This window comes from Vespa mandarinia, chromosome 19 (genome assembly GCF_050613455.1).
Source record: "Vespa mandarinia isolate Hongniang chromosome 19, ASM5061345v1, whole genome shotgun sequence".
In the NCBI taxonomy this organism is placed as follows: Eukaryota; Metazoa; Arthropoda; class Insecta; order Hymenoptera; family Vespidae; genus Vespa; species Vespa mandarinia.
Window position 1 is genome coordinate 897,501 of NC_140828.1, and position 22,037 is coordinate 919,537.

General features: G+C 34.3%; 1 protein-coding gene across 9 annotated transcripts in view; it reads right to left on the reverse strand.

Annotated features, from left to right (window-relative positions):
• Positions 1-22,037, reverse strand: part of LOC146872378 (uncharacterized) — a 48,436-nt gene that overhangs the window by 11,483 nt on the left and 14,916 nt on the right. For 8 of the 9 annotated variants that reach the window (XR_014983311.1, XR_014983309.1, XR_014983310.1 and 5 more), the window contains exons 2-3: positions 2,332-2,453; positions 1,158-1,488 (exon numbers count right to left, since the gene is read on the reverse strand). Coding sequence is in view for 4 of the 9 variants with exons in the window: in XM_085662782.1 (XP_085518908.1) it covers positions 1,158-1,307 (150 nt within the window). In the remaining 5 variants the exon portion in view is untranslated. The remainder of the gene's footprint in view (positions 1-1,157; positions 1,489-2,331; positions 2,454-22,037) is intronic. The other variant, XM_085662784.1, reaches the window with a different exon arrangement.

The following is a 22,037-nucleotide window of genomic DNA, read 5'->3' on the forward strand; positions in this document are numbered from 1 at the left end:
GTAGTAGTAGTAGTAGTAGCGGTAGTATCATCTAAAAGGTTTAAGAACTAGTGAGTTAGGTATAATTAGATAGCTAAGGGAAAATGAGAAGAAATTAGAGAGGTAAAGGTAAAGTGAAGAATAGAGAGAAAGACAGAGAGAAAGAGACAGAGAGAGAGAGATGGTCATAAAAAAAAAAAAAAAAAAAAAAAAAAGAAAAAAAAAATGAGATAGAAGACAACTTTGCTTTTCTAGGGTTGCGAAACAACGAACGTTGTTTTTCTCTTGGATAGACCTTGGGCAAGAATACTAAACTAGGTCTTTCTCTACCTTCGCTTTTCTCCTTCAATCTCTTTCTCTCTCTCTTTTATTTTTCCCTACTACTTCCCTTTTTTTCCCCTCTTTCTCTCTCTCTTTTTCTCTCGTTAACAGGTAAGAGTTATAAGAAAGGGTTTGTTAGAGAAGAAAGGCGTACATCTCCGCGGAGTGGAAGTCTCTAAGAATAAACTAGAAGGTAGATCGTTGAAAGAGGATGAGCAAAGTGTTTAGCACGTTGCAATCTCGACGATCGATAAACGAGACTCCAGTGGCTCCTTTTATGTTATAGAACTTCCTAAGGATCTACACGAGCATTGGATACATACATACATACATATATATATATGTATTTTTTAATTTGAATATTGCACTCCAATAAATCGATTTTTTTTCAATCATCGAAGTATGGATCGTTCTGTGTTCACTTTTAAGGATATTAAAAAAAAAAAAATAAATAAAAAAGAGGAAAGCGAGGAAATCGAATTTCCGATTGAACGATATCTCTAATTAGATTTTTTTCACTGGCTAATTTGTGCCTTGTATCGCCGATCGTGTTCGTTAAATTATCCATAAAAAAAAAAAAAAAAAAAAAAAGAAAAAGGAAAAAAAAAGAAAAGAAAAAAGAGAGAAGATAAGAAGAATGTAAAAAGGAAAAACGAACGAAAAATGTTGGGGGTAATGACGAAATGAATTTTTAAATTGATCGATTGATAAAAACGTATTAGAGATCTTTTTATGCTCTCGATTTTTTTTTTTTTTTTTTTTTTTTTTTTAGGAGGAAGACAAACGAAAGATAAGAGAGAAGAATAAGAAGAGAGATAAAAGTTTTTTTTTTTTTTTAAGAGGATAAGTTCACTCACTTGATGCAAAGCAGGCGATCTATTGGCACTGTGACTTCTCGGTGAATTGCAGTTAGAATCGAATCCCTTATCGCCCTTTTTACGATCCTTCTTTTTCTTTGATCGCACAATGTGTGCCTCCATCCACGTGCGCAATTTCGTCCCGAACATGTTGCAAAGGATTCCGTTCAACGGAACTGCGCCACGTTGAAAATTGCACAAGTGGACAGAGGTCGACACAATTTTAAACAGGGAGCCCTCTCTTCCTTTTTTTGAATTTTTATTCCTTATATATCATCAGCTCGTCCATCGAATACATTGTCCGTTTCTATGATCGGAAACGGTCTCTAATCTGCGAATTTATATAACAAATATAAATATAATCAATGTTGATTGCAAAATTTTTCTGCAAAAATAATTTAGAAAAAAAAAAAAAATATGTAATAATAGATGATTTTCAAGAATAAATTACATTCATATCCTTACGAGACAAAACGTCAGGCTAATTTTCTTATTCTTTTTCTTTCCTTTTTTTTTTTGCACAATTTTGATTAAAAAAAAAAATCATCCACATAACTTTTGATCGATATATTGAAACTTTCTTAATTTCATTGATTACAAGATCAAGTAGAAAATTTAAAAAAATATTCCAAATTTAATCTCTATTTGATCGAATCATTTTCTATTCCTATCGAATACAAAGAAACAATTTTATCCTTTTTCTCATTTTAATATCGATCCTTGGCACACTTGGTACACTTGGCACACTCCTTGGCACATGATTCCTTTCAAGGATATAATATCTTGTAGTTAACAAAGACTTTTCAATCTATGTATATTGTAAATGTCCTCCTCGCACATGAAGCGCACACGTGCAATGTATCAAGTAATCGATTATGATCATCGATTCCCAATAGACTATCAGCAAGTTTCGTTTTTCGCATATTTTATACATCCTCTAGAATTACCATGTCGTATATAAGTATTACACACATAACTCATAAACATAGGTATCTCTCATGATGTATTTCGAAAAACTATACATATCTTTATTTTTTTCTATTTATTTATTTATTTTTTCTTTCTTTAATTTTTTATGATCATCATCAGTCTCTCGAGTTATCATCATTTAACGTGAAAATTGAACGTGAAACTTTATTTATTAATTTGTTTATCGTCTAATTAACATACTAACCTTAAGTTTTCGTCGTCATTGTTTCAATAGAGTAAAGCCTTTCGTCATTTTATTTTCTTAACGTTGCAAGCCAAGACATTTTTTCTCTCCCACACGCCATTCCTCCGTCTCGGAAGATGAATCTAAAACGAATTAATGCGAATATTATTTCTTATAATTTGTATTATTTAGTATAATCTTAACAAATTGCAATCTTTCTAATTCAAATCAAATTTCTCCTTTGGCAAAAGACTTTGAATTTAATAATTTTTTTTAATAATTTTTGTTTCTTATTATTCAATGATAAAAAAAATATATATAAAAATATTTATGTAATCCTAATTAACTATTTTCATTACAAATTTATAATTTATAATATATAAGGAGATTAAACTATTATGTAGATATTTACGTAACAATCTAATCTATAATGATTATTTCGCAACAACTGATACGACGATAATTTCAATTATTGTATTGTGAATATTGTAATTTCATGTATAGATAATTAAATTAATTAATTAATACATAATTAAATTATTGCAATTTGTAGAAACAACAATTGCAACATTTATGAAAATGTCTATACAATTTCCGAAAATCATTTAACACATTTCCTGTAAGTAATATGATTTTTGGAAAAAAAAAAAAAGAAAAAAAAAAAAGAAAAAACAAAAGAGAAAAAAAGGATAAACTTGTACAGAATATTAAAATTCAATGTATATAAAGATCTCCCTCTCTCTATCTCTCTCTTTCCAGTGGAGTTGCTTATTTGCGAAAGAAGAAGGAAGGGCATTTTCTCTTGGGAGAGCATAAAGTAAAGTACAAAATTTTATCCCGAAGGAGCAATCGAATGGGATGCCATACACGTCGGACACGATCCCATAGACTCCAACGTGTTCCTGATGTTTTTCACTTCCGATCACGTATCGCCACGTGAACGAAGGGGAATAAAGAAGAAAAGAAAAAATGAAAAAGAAGAAAAAAATGAGAGAGAATGAGAAAAAAAGAAGAGAAAAAATAGAAAAATGATAAAGAGAGAAAAAGAAAGAGAAAAAAAAAAAGATCTAAAAAGATCTTCATGATTCAATCATTCTCATCAACGTCACATATTTTCTTTCACTCATATTCTTTCTCTCTCTTTCTCTCTTCCTCTTTCTCGTTTTTCTTCGAATTGAAATGTTCACAACTTCAAACACCCTCTTCGAACTTCGACAGAAGTCTTAGGACAGTATAAATCCATCGAATTCGATTGCCTATGTTAATCTCTCTCCTGAAAGTTGTAATTCTGTTAAACTCTCGAAGGATCTTCTCTCTCTTTTTCTCTCTCTCTCTCTCTCTCTCTCTCTCTCTGTGTATATCTGTCTGACAGTATACCTGTCTCTCTTTGTAAACCTTCTGCGCTAATCCAGCACCTGCATAATGTTTCGACTAAATTCGACGTTGCAACGTAGGGTGCCGTTCTAACTAACTAAAATTACTTTACCTAATATTCCATTAGAAGAGGAAGAAAAATTAATATTTCGAAATATTAAATATTATATATTTCATAATATTAAATAATTAACATATATATGTATTTATCTATTTTTATTTAATTACATACTTCTACTAATTTATTTATAAATATGGATTTAAAATATTCATAGTTCTCGATAAGTTTTACATAAATTTTACACAAAACGAAATTGGATTTTCCACTTTGTGATCTCATTGATGGTCGGTCGATTCTTGTTTAGCATAAATTCATAGGACAATTCTTGCGAAAGAAATGAAAACTCTCGGAGCATCCCTCCGAGACTAATACGTTCGTCATTTCTCGCGTAACCCCTACTCACCCCCATACCACACAACACCACCCCTTCCTCGTCCTCGTCCCCATCCTCATACTCTCGTTCCAAAAGCTCGTTTAGGTTCAGAGTAGAGAAACTCAGAGACAAGGAAGGACGCGCACCCCAAGGTAATGCGAGCCACCCTTTCACAATTTCGGGGGTGTATAGGGTGTGTTCCCTGTCAAAGCGCTTTTACCACGGCATTTCTCCCTAACGTGTGCCTTAGAGATATATTAACTAATTAAACTGGAAACGGAAAAGATAGAAATATATATATATATATTTGATTTCTATTGGCCAGTCAAACGTATTGTCTATAAATGTCGATCACAAATTTGTCGTCTTTTCTGTGTCGATTGTGAATCGCTAAGGGAAAAAAAAAAAAAAAAAAAAAAAAAAAATGGATTTTTTTTTCTTTCAAAACTGATCAAAGAAAACGTTCATCTTAAATTTCCTTAATAACGAAAGGGATCCGTAGGGATTTAATCGGTAACGAGTAGCCATTTGAACTAACGCCGGTCTAACGATTAGTTAGAAACAAGAGCTCGTTAGTGGTCCGTTTCTACGGTTGCCAACTCAAACGGTTGGAACTACTACTCTACTCTATTCTACTGGTCGTATACGATTGAAAGGGTTACTCGAAACGACTGCAACTACCCCCCTGTAATTTATCGCGAGTGTACCATGCTATAATAACGATGATACCGAGGGTAAACTTTTGGCCTTGATTAAAGCATTCGTACGTTCTTTCGTTGTTCCTTTTCTCTTTTTTTTTTTTTTTTCTTTCATGATACATGTATTTTATTAACCATTAAAAAATGGCAAGAAGATGACAAAAAAAAAAAAAAGAAGAGAAGAAAAACAAGAAAAAATTACAACAAAATTTCAATTTAGATCAAAGATTTAACAAGTTAAACTTTGTTTGTAATAATCATTAATAATATCATTCAATTGAGGTTAATTATCTGTGGATAAATAAGCTTTGTAATTTTCCTCTTTCCTTTTATCCCCCTTTTTTTCCCCATTCTCTCTCTCTCTCTCTCTTTCTCTCTCTTTCCCATAAAACAGGAAGAGAAAACTTTTCGCGCCTGGAAGATTTATCGACGTTTCGTGAAGTTAACGTGACGTTAAAGCCACGTCCACTCGACCGTCCTGAAACCCAAGAGGAGTCCAACGTTGACGCACTAATACATATACACATACATATACACATACATATACACATACATAGAGAAAAGAGAGAGAGAGAGAGAGAGAGAGAGAGAGAGGGGACAGAATATATACAAGAAAGTGGAGAAACTTCTCTCTCGCTTCTGTCGAGTTTATCTTTAGTGAATCGAGTCCGCTAACTTTCGACGCGGAACGAACTAACTCTCATCTACGTGATAAACAAGTTTCCCTGTGTGCTACGTAACACACACACACACACACATATATATATACGAAGTGAACAAACAAGAAGACATATATAATAGTCTTTATTAAGAAAATCAATTTGAATTATTTCTTGAGTGGTATACACGCACACACACATATACACATTTACTATATACTAAAGATTAAGAAAATGTTGGCAAGGATTTATTATTTCTTTAGTACAGATATGAGATGTCGATCTTTGATTTATTTTCTTTCATTTTTTGTTAAGTCAGCTGAAAGATAAATTATTTTACGCTGATAACTTTCCCGTCAATCTTCTTCTTCTTTATTTTTCTCTCTGCATTGTTCTCTCTTCCTCTCTCTTTTTATTTTCATATACGTGACCACATATATATGTATATATAAGAACAATGATGTCAATAAGATCGTAAATATTTAGTAAAATATTATTTACGTTAGAATTCTATATTTGTTCAGTTTCTCTTTCTCTCTCTCTCTCTCTCTCTCTCTCTTTCGTATATCGTTCTTTATCTTTTCTCTCTTTCGCGACGCACGTGCGCCGGATTAAAAAACGAACGGAAATTATGGCGGTGAGAGACCGGTGATTCCCTTTTCCCGGTCCAAAGTCCCACAGGACCCGATGTCACCGGAAATAAAGGTGCCAAGTCGCGCTTCGTTGAAGGAGGGAACAAGTAACCAAGCAAGCAAGCAGTTAAACCCACTGCCGTCACTGTTACACGCTGGAGTGCTTTCCTTCTTTTCGAGGGTGGCACCAATCTACGAAGCATCAACACAACCCTCCCTCTCTTACTGCCTTCTTCCCTCGCGGTTATGAATGCGCTACACGAATGTCTTGTCCCCTTTTTCTTTCTTTTCTTTTCTTTTTTTTTTTTTTTTTCTGTTAAACGCGATGCGATACTTTATATCTTTTTTATCTTCTTTCCTCTCTCTTTCTCTTTATTTATTTACTTATTTTTTTTTTTTTTGTTTTTTTTAAGTCAAACCCTTCGAACAAACGTACGAGAACGCAAAAACGAGGAAAAAAAAATAAATAGTACGCAAGTAATATACTTCGAAATGAATCCTTTTGTCAATCTTTCTTTATTTTCATTCCTTTCTCTCTTTCTCTTTTTTTTTTTTTTTTGTTATTATTTCAACCTTCGATCTAGTGATAAAAAAAAAAAAAAAGGAAAGGTAGAAAGAAACAAAGAGAGAGAAAGAAGGACAAAAAAGAAAAGGTAGAAAGAAACAAAGAGAGAGAAAGAAAGACAAAAAAGAAAACGTCGGAATTTCGCAGCGATCTCTTTTATAAACGAAATATAGTGTGCACGTGCGGTACAGACACAGACCGCACGTGGTCGATCGTGCGTAACTGAAAGAGTCGATATACAGAAAGAGGGAAGAGAAAAGGAGAGGGCGTACATATTCAATTATCAACCCTCTGCTAAAGCGTGAGCAACTAATGGCATTGCCAGACAAGCGAGAACTTATAATTTGTTAGCTGGCCAGCCGGTGCACACAGGAAATCCCTATGGATAACTTTCCCTGACTTTACGAAGAAGACCTTAACGATCTTCTCTCTCTCTCTCTGCGTGTGAATCTATGTGTATGCGTGTGGATGTGTACGTGCGTAGAAAGAGCTTTTTATATGTGAAAAGGCCAATGGATTCGTATTTCATCGAATACTTATTCGGATTATTCGATTCGATTCGTACGAACTAGTCTTTATATCTTTCTATACTTCTTCCAATTAGGTATTTCGCTCGAAATCTTTCCTCTGAAAAGTAAATAAAACTCGAAGGAAGGATTCTCAAGAGACTCTTTGGAACAACTTTTTTACGAGTCTTTCGAGATGTTCATTTCTTGTTAGAGGATCTATTCATCACTGATATATATATATATATATATATATATATATATATATATATATAATCGTTCTAAGAAAATATCCAATCCTTTCTGAATTTTTATTAAATTAATGACAGATATAAAATCTATTCGTATGGTCAAATTCAAAAAATCGAAATGACATTAATGATCTTTTACAAAAAAAAAAAAAAAAAAAAAGAAAATAAGAATAGAAATCTAACGATAGAAGTTTTATTTCATTCGCGACGCGACAACGACGAAGAACAAACATATATTTTTGAAAAGAGTTACACATTTAACTCGACCTACATTTTGCTTTGGGACACATTTTCCGGAGACGTCGAAATATCTTTCAATGTTTATAATAATCACTGTGCAAATGGGAAACATCATTGGCCGGAAGTACAAAAAAAAAAAAAAAAAAAAAAAAAAAAAAAAAAAAAAAAAAAAAAGAAAGAACATATGTCATTTGCGTTCGAATTCTTCCTCGAGAAAGAAGTATAGTAGTACGTCAAATGACATATCTATTTATACTACTCTACAACATCATCATCCTTCCACTCTTCTCATCTTCTCTTTTATCTCGATGAATGATTGTTCGAAATAAAAATCAATTGAAAACATTAATCTAACTTGAAAGTAAATTGTCTCCATCGATTTTCTTTGTTCAATGTTCATCGTTCATCCTTCGAATAATATCTATTCCCATAGAAATTCTTTTATGTTATTCTATGGTTTGTCTTTTATTACAAAAATGTGTATATATATATATATATATATAATGTTATCTTGCTGGCATAATGTTTCCAATGAATACAAAAGTTTTTCCACAGTTGCCACGACGATGATGAAGAGAAATAAGAAGAAGAAGGAGGAGAATAAGAGGAGGAAGAGGAAAGGAAGTTGAAAAGAAAAAAAAGAAAAGAGAGATAGATAATGTGAAAACAAAAAGGAAAATTTTCCACCTACACGCGTCATGCTTTTTTATTTCAATATTTTCACAGTTACGTACCATACGTATATAAATATATATTATCTATGTATACATATTGGAGTGTATAACCATTTATTATTATGGCTTAGAATAGAAAACGTGTTACATTTCTATTAACGTCTAGTTCGCGCCACAATGAAGAGATATTGTAATACTTGTGGTAACGATGAACATATATATATATATACATATATATGTATATGCATAACATACATAAATATTATATATACGTGCCATAACGCGATTTTCAACGTGTAATATTGTATACATATGTATATTTAATATATACGTTGCATACCTATGTATACATTGATATATATATATATAGACACAAGGTACTTGTAATATAACGTGAGAACAATCAGAAGTATCCCATATACTATCGAGGTTCATTTTCTTCGATCGAGAATAACGTCGATGAGCAGGAAACTTATTCGCATGTGTACACCAATGTATATATATTAGTACGTATATACATCATACATACATATATATATATGTGTGTGTGTGTGTGTGTATTTTCACGTAGGTACGATTTAAGGGCTATATAAAATATATAACTCGACTATGAATAGACATATACATATGTATATAGTATCTATAAACCATCAACGAATAATTCGAAATTCTTCTACGAATTGGATAGGTATAAAAATTTTATCGACGTTTCATAAAAAAAAAAAAAGAAAGGAAAGGAAAAAAAAAAATAGAAAAATCCTGGCGAAAGGAAAAAAATCGTAGTACATAGTAAAATCGTAAAAATCTAAAGCAAATAGGATATGAATCCGATAGATACGTAAATATCTATGTACGTATATATTTATGTACATACATACCATAGATAAAAAAAAAATATATATATATATATATAACTTAAAACGTCCGTACTTTCTCTTTCTCTCTCTCCCTTTCTCTTTTTTCCTTAGCCCTTTTATTCCTCCTACACCCTTCCACCCCCTTTAGTTTCTCCTTTAAAGTCGTCAGAGATAAAAAGAAGTCGCCCGAAGCACGGACACGAACGGAAAGGAAGATGGCAAAAAAGAAGAACGTATCTCCATCCTTCCCTTTTTCTCATCCCTTCTTCTCCTTTTCTACCACCTCTGCCTCTTCTTTTTCTTCTTCTTCTTCTTCTTTACTCCTTCGAGACACCCCTTTCGTTTTTCACTGCACTCTTTTTCTTCTCTCTCTCTCTCTCTCTCTCTCTCTCTCTCTCTCTCTCTCTCTCTCTTTTCTTATTATTCTCCTTTTCTTTTTCTCACACGTTCTTCTCTAGTAAAAGTATTCTTCGCGAATCTTGAGACGAGAAGATTTTTACCCCTCCGGCACGTGGACCGAACAAGAACTCGTTGCTGGCGAACGCAACTGCACGCATGCACGCACGCACACACATAAACATAAAGACATACGTGATATATAGTGTCTTCTTTTCTTGAGAGATGCAAATATCACATGCGAAAGGAAACTAAGAAAGGAGAAGAGAACTCGTCAATTCGAAACTCGTCGTCTCGTCGAATATTTAATATATATGTATAGATATATATATATATATATGTATGTATGTATGTATATGTAAAACTTTACAGTTATATATTATATATTTCGATAACCGAGAGTTCCCAACTTTCCAATAGGATTTAGACGCTTTTCGAGAATGCCAGAGGGATCGAGAAGCACTCCCTCTTCCCTACTTTTCAATACTACCCTTCCCTTCGTCGTTATTTCTCTCTCTTTCTCTTTCTCTGTCTCTCTCTCTCTCTCTCTTTCTCTCTCTTAACTGAATCGAAATTTTACGAAGACGAGGACGAGGACGAGGTCGAGGACGTAGTCGTAGAAGAAGACGAAAACTACGACGACAGCATCCCACCCCTACTTTTCTTTCGAACTTTCACGACTATTTTATTATCCTATTTTACCATTCTTATTTACGACATAGGGTAACAGCCCATTAAAAATACGAAGAAAGTTTAATTTCTAACGCATTGAAATAAAAATAAGAGGATATTACAGAGATTAATAGAAAAATGATAATAACCTGGATAATAATAATAATCTGATAAATAATATAATAATAATAACAACAACAAAAAACTTAGTAATAATATAACTTAAAAATAATATAAATTCTATAATGAAAGTTCTTATTAATGCGAGGGGAAAAAAAAAAAAAAAGAGAAAGAAAAAGAAAAAGAAATCTGAATTCTAATGAGCCTTCTGTAGAATGTCGACTAAATGCCAGATTCGTATCACTGCTAACAATGAAAATGAGAAAGAGAATGAGAATGAGAAAGAGAAAGAGAAAGATATGCAAGTAAACCCTCGAGGAAAACGAAAGGGGTAATTGTTTCGTAAGAGGCCATGGAAGGGAGAGAGAAGAATAGCCATGACAAAGGGTAGACGTTCAAAAATCGAGACGATCTTTCCTTCTTGGATTTAGGAAGGCCAGTCACGTCAGCGTAAACGGACGTTCAAAGCTGGAATGTTCGCAGACATCTCTCTCTCTCTTTCTCTCTCTCTCTTTCTCTCTCTCTCTCTCTCTCTCTCTCTCTCTCTCTCTCTCTCTCTTTCTCTGCCTTTCTTTCTGTCTCTCTTTTGGTTGAGAAAAGCGATAACACCCGCATGATCTTCAGACGAAGTACTTTCAACTCAAGGTAGGGGGTTCCTTCGAAATGAGAAAGGGTCTCCCCTCTCCTCTCGTATCCTTTTACCCTCTATCTCTCTCTCTCTCTCTCTCTCTCTCTCTCTCTCCATCGAAACCAACCAAGGAAAAGAGAGGTATAACTTCCCTTCCGTCTTTCTTTTTCCTCCTTAAGAATTTCCCTAACGAAGCGCCATATTTATGTCTACGGACACAACGCAACTTATTTTTTTTACTTTGCTCTTCGAGTTATTCATCTTCTTTTTTTTTTTTTTTTTGCAGTGAAACCAAATGAAAAAAAAAAAGAAAAAGAAAGAAGAAGGAGAAAGGAAAAAAAAGAAAATAAAAGAAAAAGATGAAGAACAAGATTTCTTTTTTGTTTTAAAACAACAGCAACAACATTCTATGATTAATGAACAAATACAAATTTTTTTCGGATATTGTAAAAATCCTACGAGATTTTTTTCAACAGACAGAGATACAACAACCCTGCAATAATGTTTCAGTAACGTGTTGACAATTTTAAAAAAATATAAAAAAAAAAGACCTCATTAGAATCTACTTTAAATGTATTAATAGGTGCATCCATTTCATTCAATTTTTTTTCAATTCAATTTTTTTTCCACATATGTATATATATATATAACACACACTTATACATTCGACGTTTTAAAACGTCTTAAACAATTAAGACGTAACATCGATAATTGCAAACCGACAATTAAATCCAGTCTAACTCTTGACAAAAAAAAAGAAAAAAAGAAAAAAAGAAAAAAGAAAAATAAAAATGGAACAGACTTTTCTCTCTGTCCATTTAAACGCTTCTCTTTCTCTCTCTCTCTCTCTCTCTCTCGTTTCTCCCTGTTGTTATCATCAAGAGAATATGGAAGGATTATCGTTTTAAAAAGCACCAAATACGCGTGGTATTTCCATTTTTTCGCTCGAAGGGAAGATGAAAAACGTTGTTTCCTGATTCATACGTGCCGACGAATATACGAAAAAAAGAGAGAGAGAGAGAGAGAGAGAGAGAGAGAGAGTGAAAAAAAAAGAAAAACAAAAAAAGAAAAAAAAAAACAAAAAATCGATGAGTCAATGGTAGGGGAAAAATGGTTGGGGGAGGAGTTGGAGAGATGGGAAGGGAGGATAGGTGGGTAAAGAGAATCTTTTGAAACGAGCCACACGGCAATTTGCAAATTACTTTACATTGCAAACTGACCGTAATGGCCAAGCGTGTATCGCCCTTTTCCCTCCCGCCCTTCTCTTAATCCCACCCTCGATTACGCTACGACCCTCGACTTTTTTCCTTTTTCTCTCCAACTATCTCCCTCCATCCTCTTCCTCTTTCTATCTCTCTCTGTCTTCTCTTTTTCTTCTACTTATTTTATCTTTTTCGTATTTCGTTTTGTGTTTTAAATCTCCTCTCTCTTTCTCTCTCTCTCTCTCTCTCTCTCTCTCTCTCTCTCTACTTTTTTTCTCTCCCTTTAAGGCGAATCAATTTTCCGACGAGCTCCGTAGTCGAAGAGGGCCAATCGTTTTGGCTGCAATTTAGTCTCGGGGGGAGAAAAAGGGATGAAGGGATGAACAGAAAAAAAAGAGATAGAGATAGAGATAGATGGATAGATAGATAGATAGAGAAAGAGAGAGAGAGAGAGAGAGAAAGAGAGATACATCGATAAAGATAAAGGAAATATAGCATAGGAAAGAGATTCTCTTGGTTCTTTCATCGCTTTTCAGCAACAGCTTTCCGCGCGTCAGGAAGACAGCCAGACATGAAACAATCGCAACCGCAGAGAAATTGAGGGACCGCTGGTTGGAATAAGAGGGGATGAAACGAGGAAAGAGAGAGAGAGAGAGAGAGATGATGACGATGATACAGGAAAACGAACTGCGTGCTAGGAGAACTGTGAAGCGACTAAAAAGAGAAAAAGAACAAAAAAAGAAAAAAAAAATAATGAAAAATCTCTATCTCTCTCTCTTTGTCGACTGCCTTAAGAAACTATATGTGTCGCACATAGATACGAGAAAAACCCAAGCAAAGAAAATATTTTTCAGCGATGAAAAACGAATCATGGACGTCGTCGGTGATGTTAACCGAGAGAAAGGAGCTTTTCCTTTTTCTCCTGTTTTTCTTTCTCTTTCTTCTTTATTATTATTATTATTATTATTATTATTATTATTATTATTATTATTATTATTTTTATTTGTTCATACCGTATGCCATCGTCAAGCGTTGAAATAAAACGTGCAGGTATTAAAAGTATTACAACACCTTCTCTCTCTTTTTCTCTCGTTTTTGTTAACAAAAACAACGATAAAAAAAAAAAGAAAAAAAAAAAAGAGGATAGAGTAGGTGTCTGTATATGTGTGTGTCTGGGTGCGCGTGGGAGTGTGAAACAATTGGATCCACTCGAAAATCTGTCGGGGAAAAAAAAAGCAAACGAAGTGGAAGAGTAAAAAAAAAGAAAGAAGAAGAAAAAATTGAAAATGAAAATGAAAAAGGGAAATGATATATATGGAATAAAAAAAGGAAAGAGGAAGAAAAAAAAAAAAAAGAAAAACAAAATAAAAAAAAGAAAAAACCCGATACTCGAACGGTTCTCGCAATAAGCGTTTTAACCAATCGCGCTTGCAAATAATTCGCTGCTGCTCGACCCTCCGTCATCCTTCGTCAAACACGCTCGGCTTTTTCAACCCCCTTTTCCTCCTCGTCCCTCTCGTTTCCTCCCATCACGACGTTCATCCCCGATTTCTCTGACTCCTGTACACCCCCGTATACTACCACCCTCCTATCATCTCTTCCACCCTCCCACCTACCCTTCCATACTCTATCGTTTCAGTTGCGTTCGAAGCTTTGACAAATTCGTAATAGCCGTATATTCTCGTTTATTTACGATAAAGAAAATCGAGAACCTCTTTGAGGTTCCACCCTCTCTTCCCAACCCCCTTTGTCAATCATTCTATAACTTGGCGAAAGTTAATGGAGGAATAGGCTAGGGGTAGAAGAGATAAGTGCGAGGACCGATCGTTTATCTTCCTAGTCTGATTTTCCTAGAGTTTTCCTAGTTGGTGACGGTGTCTAGTTACTTATTTCACCGACTAAAACACATGGGGGAAACGTTAAGCGCTTAAAGTGGCACGTAAAAGTGCCCCGTTCGATTGAGCACCACTGTCGGTGGCAGGGCAATGGTGGTTGCCATGGCGACCCTCTGAGCTCTCGCCCCCGGCCAACTCCCAGATCTACGGGGTGTCACGATCGATGGGAAAGACAGAAAAACAAAAAATAACAACAACAACAATAACAACAACAGCAAAACAAAACAAAATAAAAGGAAACAAAGCGAGATGTGAAAAGAAAAAAAGGAGAAATGGAAGGAAGAAATGGAAAAAAAAAATGAAAAATAAAAAATAGAAAATGATAAGAAAAGAAATATGCGAACTCCAACTCGGAATAAAGAGATCTCGAAAAAGATCACAATGTCTCAAGAGAAATTATTCTCTTAAGAGTCTGTCGTATTTGTTATATTTATTATTTTATCCTCTTTCTGTATCATTCGTTATTATGCTTTATTTTTTTTCTTTTTCTTTTTTTTTTTTTCTGTTTTTAGATTAAGAACTCAATTAGAAATAATATTTCAACTAGGGCCTATCGAAGTTCAAAGCAAAACCTTTCCTCCGACGACGTATTCAACCGCAAGATCTTCAAGAGGTTATATAATTACAAGAGGTTGGACGATTGGATCAATGTCACAAAATTTATGCGACGTCTAATCTAAGATCAAAGGTTAAACAGGCCGAGCGGTCATTTATCAATTATCGTTTCTTTTTATCTCCCGTTGTACGAAATAAAATAAAATCTACAGACTCGAAACGATTGAAAAAAAAAAAAAAAAAAAAAAAAAAGAGAGAGAAAGAAAGAAAAAAAAAAACAATTACAAAACGAACTAACGACGATAACCAGCTGATAGTGGTTGGTTGAGATTAAGAAGTAGAAAAAAAAAACTTTAGAAGAAAAAAAATAATCCCAAGTTTAAAAAAGCATCCCTCTAAACATTTCAATGACAATCGAAAGAAATACGATCGACGATAATCACCGATTGTTAAAAAAAAAAAAAAAAAAAAAAAAAAAAAAAGAAACACTTAATTAAAGGGATGGTAAATTAACAATGTCACGTGGAGTACATTCAGCCGATTGTCACTGTAAAATAATATATACACACATATATTTATATCCAACTACTTTCTTTATTTAGGGGTCAACGCGCCAACTGAATGGAGTCGCAGGGAAATACGATTTGTGTCAAGGGAAATAAAAGAGGAAAGGGGTAGGGAGTAGGATGAGGTGGGGGTCAACAGGGTATGTATGTGCGTATGTGTGTGTGTGTGTTCTATCGCGAGTGACGTAATAACACAACACCCTCGTGTGCGTGTCAACGGAGACAAGAACTCGAACCCACGTGTCCCAATCTCTCTCTCTCTCTCTCTCTCTCTCTCTCTTCCATATTTTCTTTCTTCTAGCATCACGTCGCGAACTCGATTCGAATTTTTATTCAAGAGGCAACCTGCGTACTCGACTAACTATGATCATCTACAGAGTTACACGAGTGAAAGGGTTCCTCCTTCTTTCTCTTTCTCTCTCTCTTTCTCCCCCACCCTCTATCTATTTATCTCTTTCTCTCTTGGACGTCGAAGGGTGCTCTAATTCGGTAACTGGTAGACTCATCGTCTCGACTGTCGTCGTCATCGTCGTCGTCGTCGTCGTCGTCGTCGTCGTCGTCGTCGTCGTACTCTTAAGAACGATACTTAAGCGCTAATGAACGCGCATAGAAGGAAGAAAGGGGGTTGAATAATTTCAGTAGGAAATAATTTAATCAGAATTTTATCGGATACCGATATATATATATATATATATATATATATATATATATATATTGCGAACTAATTATAATCATTTCTTTTCGATAGAACAATAAAGAGATTTATCCAACTACTATTATTTCCAATTATTATATTATTACGTTTTAAAGATTATTTTAGAGATATTAATGAGAGATCCCTTGAATGAGAAAGCTTACGCTATCAGATGCATGTGTTACATGTCTGTATGTAAGTATGTATAAATGTATGTATATATGTATGTACGTATGCATGTATATATAGGGTATTACGCTTGACTCTACAAAGATACCGCATTGCGCAAGGACCAGATTTATTGAACGTAGAAGGACTCCGAAATAGTATAAGAGGATGCCTTTCTTAACTTCAAACTGTCTAGAGGATATTGAAAGAGAAAGAAAAAGGAGAGAGAGATTGAGAGAAAGAGAGAGAGAGAGAGAGAAAGAGAGGGAAAGAGAAAGAGAAAGAGAGAGAGTAATACATTTGCAATGAAACAAAAATATAAACTTGGTAATTAAATCACGCTGAATCATTTATATATCTATATATATTTCTCTTGTAGAAATTAGAAAGTGTAGTTTTACTTGTTGTTTAGAACTGTGTCGAAGCACGCATAATTTCAACGTTATGTACATAGATACATTTTATTTCTAACACGGTATTAGAACTTAATAAAGTTACGCGACGATTACGTGTAGAATGAAAGGAATAATATAATTCAACGAGGAAATATACGAGTTTCCCAATGTTTTAAAGGATATAGAACGATATGTGATGCTCGAATTTAATCCTATCAGAGCGATCCTCTAAATAGACGAGTTAGTTAGATTTACGTAGGGCTTCGCCCGTTGATTACTGTAATCTAACCAACGCAGTTTCATCCAGACGTTCCTACGGATTTCGAAAAGGGATTTCGTTGTTCGCGTTATCTCACGAGCTTGCATCCGACGATTAACAAAGGAGAGAAATATTCTAACTACAAGAGAAAAAAGGGAAAAGAGAGAAAGAGATAGAGATAGAGATAGAGAAAGAGAGAGAGGTCATTTCCTTCTTATGGGAAAAAAAAATGAAAAAGAAAAAAGATATACTAATCACAATAAACAAAAACTAAATGGAAGAGACATAAATAGATAGATAGATAGGAATAGAGAGATAGAGAATTATTTTGTTTTTATAAGAGATAAAGAAAACAAAAAAGAAAAAAAGAAAAAAGAAAAAAAAAAGAAACACGTAATATACCAACCACGATAAATAAAAACGATATGATGAGAAAAAGAAATTACTTCCTTTTCCTTGTTGTACATAAATAAATAAATAAATAAATAAATAAATAAATAAATAAATAAATACGTAAAAAGACGCAAAGAAGACATCAACCGGAAAGAATCTCTTTTTTCTTTTAAGTTTTAATGAGTTGCGAAAGTTAACTAGCTCTCTCTTTCTCTCTCTCTCGCTTTTTTCTCGAGAAAAAGAAGAAGAAGAAGAAGAAAAAGAAGAAGAAGAAGAAGAAGAAGAAGAAGAAAAAGAAGTAGAAGAAGAAGAATAGAGTTTCCATTCCTGTTATCCATTTCCTGTTATCCAAAATCTAAGAAAGTTCGTAGAGACGAGAATTAGTACCACCCGTCCCAACATGCTAATTCGATTTTCATCCACTAGTCCCAAATTATCTATCCGAATTATCCATCGTGATAATTTCATTATTATTTGTTAACACAAGGAGAGGATAACGAATAAACACGTCTTTTATAAGAAGAACGGATATATGTAGATAAGTTTCATTCTGATTCTAAGAGATATACACCGATGTATCACTATGTATATATACGTGAGAACGCGTAACGAGTTACGTGACTCGCCTCTTCTGTTTGCCTCCCTCCATCCTCCCTCCACCTCTTTGCCCATCTCTTTTTTTCTCTCCATCCCCCTTTTTTCTTTCAACCCCTATACATATCGATACGTCGAACTTGAAAGACCATTGTAAAGAATCAGACGACTTTTCTTTCTCCTTTGGATAGGTCGAGAAAGAAATCTCTCTTTCTCTCTTCCTTCTTTTTTTCTTTCTCTCTTCCTTCTTTTTTCTTTCTCTCATTTTTTTTCTTTTTCTTTTCTTCCCTCGTCGACCCTTATTATCGTAGTCCTTTGTCATCAACGTCCAACGGGGGGTAGAAATCTCAAGAGGAAGAGAGATAGATAGATAGATGGATAGAGAGAGAGAGAGAGAGAGAGAGAGAGGGAAAAAAGCGAGAAAGTGAAAGAAGAGAGAGAAAGAAAGAGAGCACTCATTGAAAACGCCTTACGAATAATTCCATTCGAGATTGGTAGTCGTTGGGCTCGTTAGAGGATGTACAATACCGTCGTCTCATTGTTCGAACGATTTTTTCCATCCTCCTTTAACTTACGTATATTCAACAGGGAGAGACGATATCCTTCGAGAAAGAAACATTTAGAGCGGAATGCTTGCTTTGTATACTATATCGCTTCTTTTTTCTCTCTCTCTCTCTCTCTCTCTCTCCCTTCTTCCATTCTTCTAACCTCTCTCTATCTCTCTCTAATTTTTTTTTATTTTTTTTTTTTGTTACGAAAGACAAGTATCCACTTCTGGACCGACGACAAGTAGATGGACGGACGTGACGAGAGAAAGAGAGAGTGTGTATGTAATTTTTGTAACGCGTATTACGAGAATGAAAAGCTTTTTCTTTCTTTCTTTCTTTCTTTTTTCTTTCCTTCCTTCCTTCCTTCCTCTAAATCTCAACCCAGATCCTCCCTCCCTCCCTCGTTTACACCGAGTTTATTATTTTACTTTATGCGATCATTAACTAGACTCTTTCTTTCTTTCTTTCTCTCTCTCTCTCTTTTTTTTTGTAACTATCTCTTTCCTCTCTCTTTCTTTCACTTTATTAGAATAGAAAGGAACACCGAATTGTTTTTTAATTTAGTATTTTTAATTCTCGATGGTGGTGAGAGAGAGAGAGAGAGAGAGAGAGAGAGAGAGAGAGAGAGAGAGAAAGAGAGGGCGGGGGAGGCGATACGGATGAAAATAAAAAATATAGAAAAATAGTAAAAATAGTAAAAATAAAGGGAAAAGAAAAGAAAAAGAGAAGAAAGAAAGAAAGAAAGAAAGAAAGAATGAAAAATACGAAGTGATAAAATTGTACGAGCCTGTGCACGTAATCGAGCGTAATAAAATTCGTCTTATTCGAAGGATTTGATACGTGAAAAAGAAAAAGAAAAAAAAGAAAGAGAGAGAGAGAGAGAAAGAGAGAGAAAAAAATGAGATATGGAAAACGTATCGGATAAAAAAAGTTATGGAATAAAAGGATGGATACTTTTTGATCGTTTTAACAAAAAGTCGAATGATTAATCCTAATCGTTCATTATTAGCCCATAACAAACTGAGAAAACGCGTATCGTGCGAATTCAATGGAAATTGTTACCGCTACGTCCTTCACATAAATAAAGGGACGCTCGTTTGTCCTTTATCCGGCCTTCCAAAAGTGAATGAGAAAGAGAGAGAGAGAGAGAGAGAGAAAGAGGATACGACAAGCTGTTATCGTTCGTTTGGCCAGCTGCAGGACGAAGGATAATATGCCGCCCACGTTTCGACTCGAGCCATCAGGTAATCGATTTATCTTTCGCTTCCTCGTTCTTGAATTTTTCGCTAGCTTGTCACCTTTTTTTACAAAGATTCGTGTAAGAATTCGAAAAAGGAGAAAGAGAGAAAGAAATATCTTTTTCCCGTTACAAGTACGAGAATCGTTTACCTTAAGAATTTTATAATCTTTTTCGTGGGACGACTATAATGACAATAATAATGATGACAATGACGATGATGATGATGATGATTAACATTTATTTATCATGACCCTGATATATTGCGAATGAACATTCTTATCGACAATAATTTCGATCGGTATATATCATTTATAAAATTAGAAATCTATAAAATATATACATATGTATTTATGTATTTATGTAAATCCGTTTATTGGCAATAGGAAATAATTCCTTTTACATATAGAAAGAAAATAATAGAAATGTTGAAGGAATTTTATCAGGATGGATATAAACGTTTTTAGAAGTACGAGAATAATATAGGAGGTGGTACTTGCGCCGATTGAAAAAGTTATGAGAGTTTTCACGCGGACCCTCTCTCTTGTGCAACAAGAGAAGAAAATAGAATAAAATAGAGAGAGAGAGAGAGAGAGAGAGAGAGAAAGAGAGAGAAAAAGAGAGATAAAAATAGTGTGCAACGTAACCACCAAAATATTTCAATTTCCTGGGGGCGGTTTTCAAGGGCGTCGATACGTTTTCAAGCTCTTCTAAATCCTATATATCCCGGGACTGTGTGTAGATATACATATATATATATATATATATATATATATATATATACATACATACGTATGTGCGTGCGTGGTTACATATATACAATAACATAGTCGATCCTGATTTCTCTGACGTTTCCCTTAGATCTAGTTGAAAATATTTCGACGAGAAATCCGTCGTCAAGGGAGGTAGAAACAAGAAAGATTTCCTTGTCTCTCCTTTCTTAACCCAACCCCTTTCCTCCCCATTCCTCCCTTGCCCTCGACCTCTGTTAACCCAGCCGTAGGTAAGATAACATATCACGCACGAGACTCGCATCCTTATCGACGACATTTCCTCGAGCGATGCCACAACACAACGGCAATACATTTTCTCGAACGACATCGACAGCAGGTCGAGAATAAATAAACGATGCATCACTCTAGAGATTTTCGATTATGTATCACACGACATATATATATAATATATATATATATAAGACAGAGAGAGAGAGAGAGAGAGAGAGAGAGAGAGAGAGAGAGAGAGAGAAGGGAGGAAAGAAAGAAAGATAGAGAGAAAGAGAGAACACATCAATTTTTTCGACCTACTTTCTAATATAATACGAGAGTATATAATTAACATAAATTTTATATTTTTCAATCGAAACAAGGATAGTTCTTTTGTAACTATATATATATAATATATATATATATGTGTGTGTGTGTGTCTATATTTGGCTTCTCTTTTTTATCTAATGAAAATATCTATATCCATTTCATATCCCTAAGGATGCGTTCGAGAATCCACATGTACGTACTTAACTACATATGTATATATATATATATGCAGCTGTCTACCTTTCGAAGATGCAACCAAAAAAGAAAAAGAGAGAGAGAAAGAGAGAAAGAAAGAGAGAAAGAAAGAGTCTCGAGAATGTTTCATCGGTGGATCGATCGCCGTAGACGAGAGGGTGGCGAACGAGAAACTCGCTCTCTCTCCGAATCAATTTGAATACGAATATATTCCTCCTACTCCATCTTTGTATGGGGAGAGTGAGTATCGCACACGCGACGAGAAAGCAAAAGAGAAGGAAGGATAGAAAGGGAGAGAAAGAGAGAGAGAGAGAGAAGGAGAGGGGGAACGATGTAATAAATAATAAGCGGGACCACCGAGCCGATCAGGTTGGTGCAAGGTAAATAGTTTGAGTCTCTCTCTCTCTCTCTCTCTCTCTCTCTTTCTCTTTCTATCTCTATATTTAGAACGCAGCCTCCGGACCGTTGCATTATGCACCGTAAATTTCACGCTCCATGGCCTTTACTGTCGTACGGTAAAACGCACGACGAGTGTCATTTTCTTCGTTAAAATCATCGACATCGAACTTTCCTCCTTCTATCTTTGTCTACTATAAAACCATGTAATATCGTATCATTAATGCTTTCGGTGACAACTTATCAATATTCTTTCGTTTATTTCTTTTTCCTTTTTTATGGAATTAAAAAAAAAAAAAAAAAAAAAAAAAACGAGAGAGAGGAAAAAGAAGAACTAAAAAAAAAAAGACGGCATTCCCGTTATGAGAATGAATCAATGAATTGATTCATTGACTGACCTATCTATCAATATTCATTCATTGATCTTTCGGTGATATTGAAAAATGATAATTATAAAAAATAAGTAAATAAATAAATAAATATACATATAAAAAAAAATGCGTTGAGGATGTTCAATGGAATTGACCGATATTTAACATTCTTTCATTAATCTTTCGATGAAATTGGGAAATGACATTTAAAAAAAGAAAAAAAAGAAAAAGGAAAAGAAA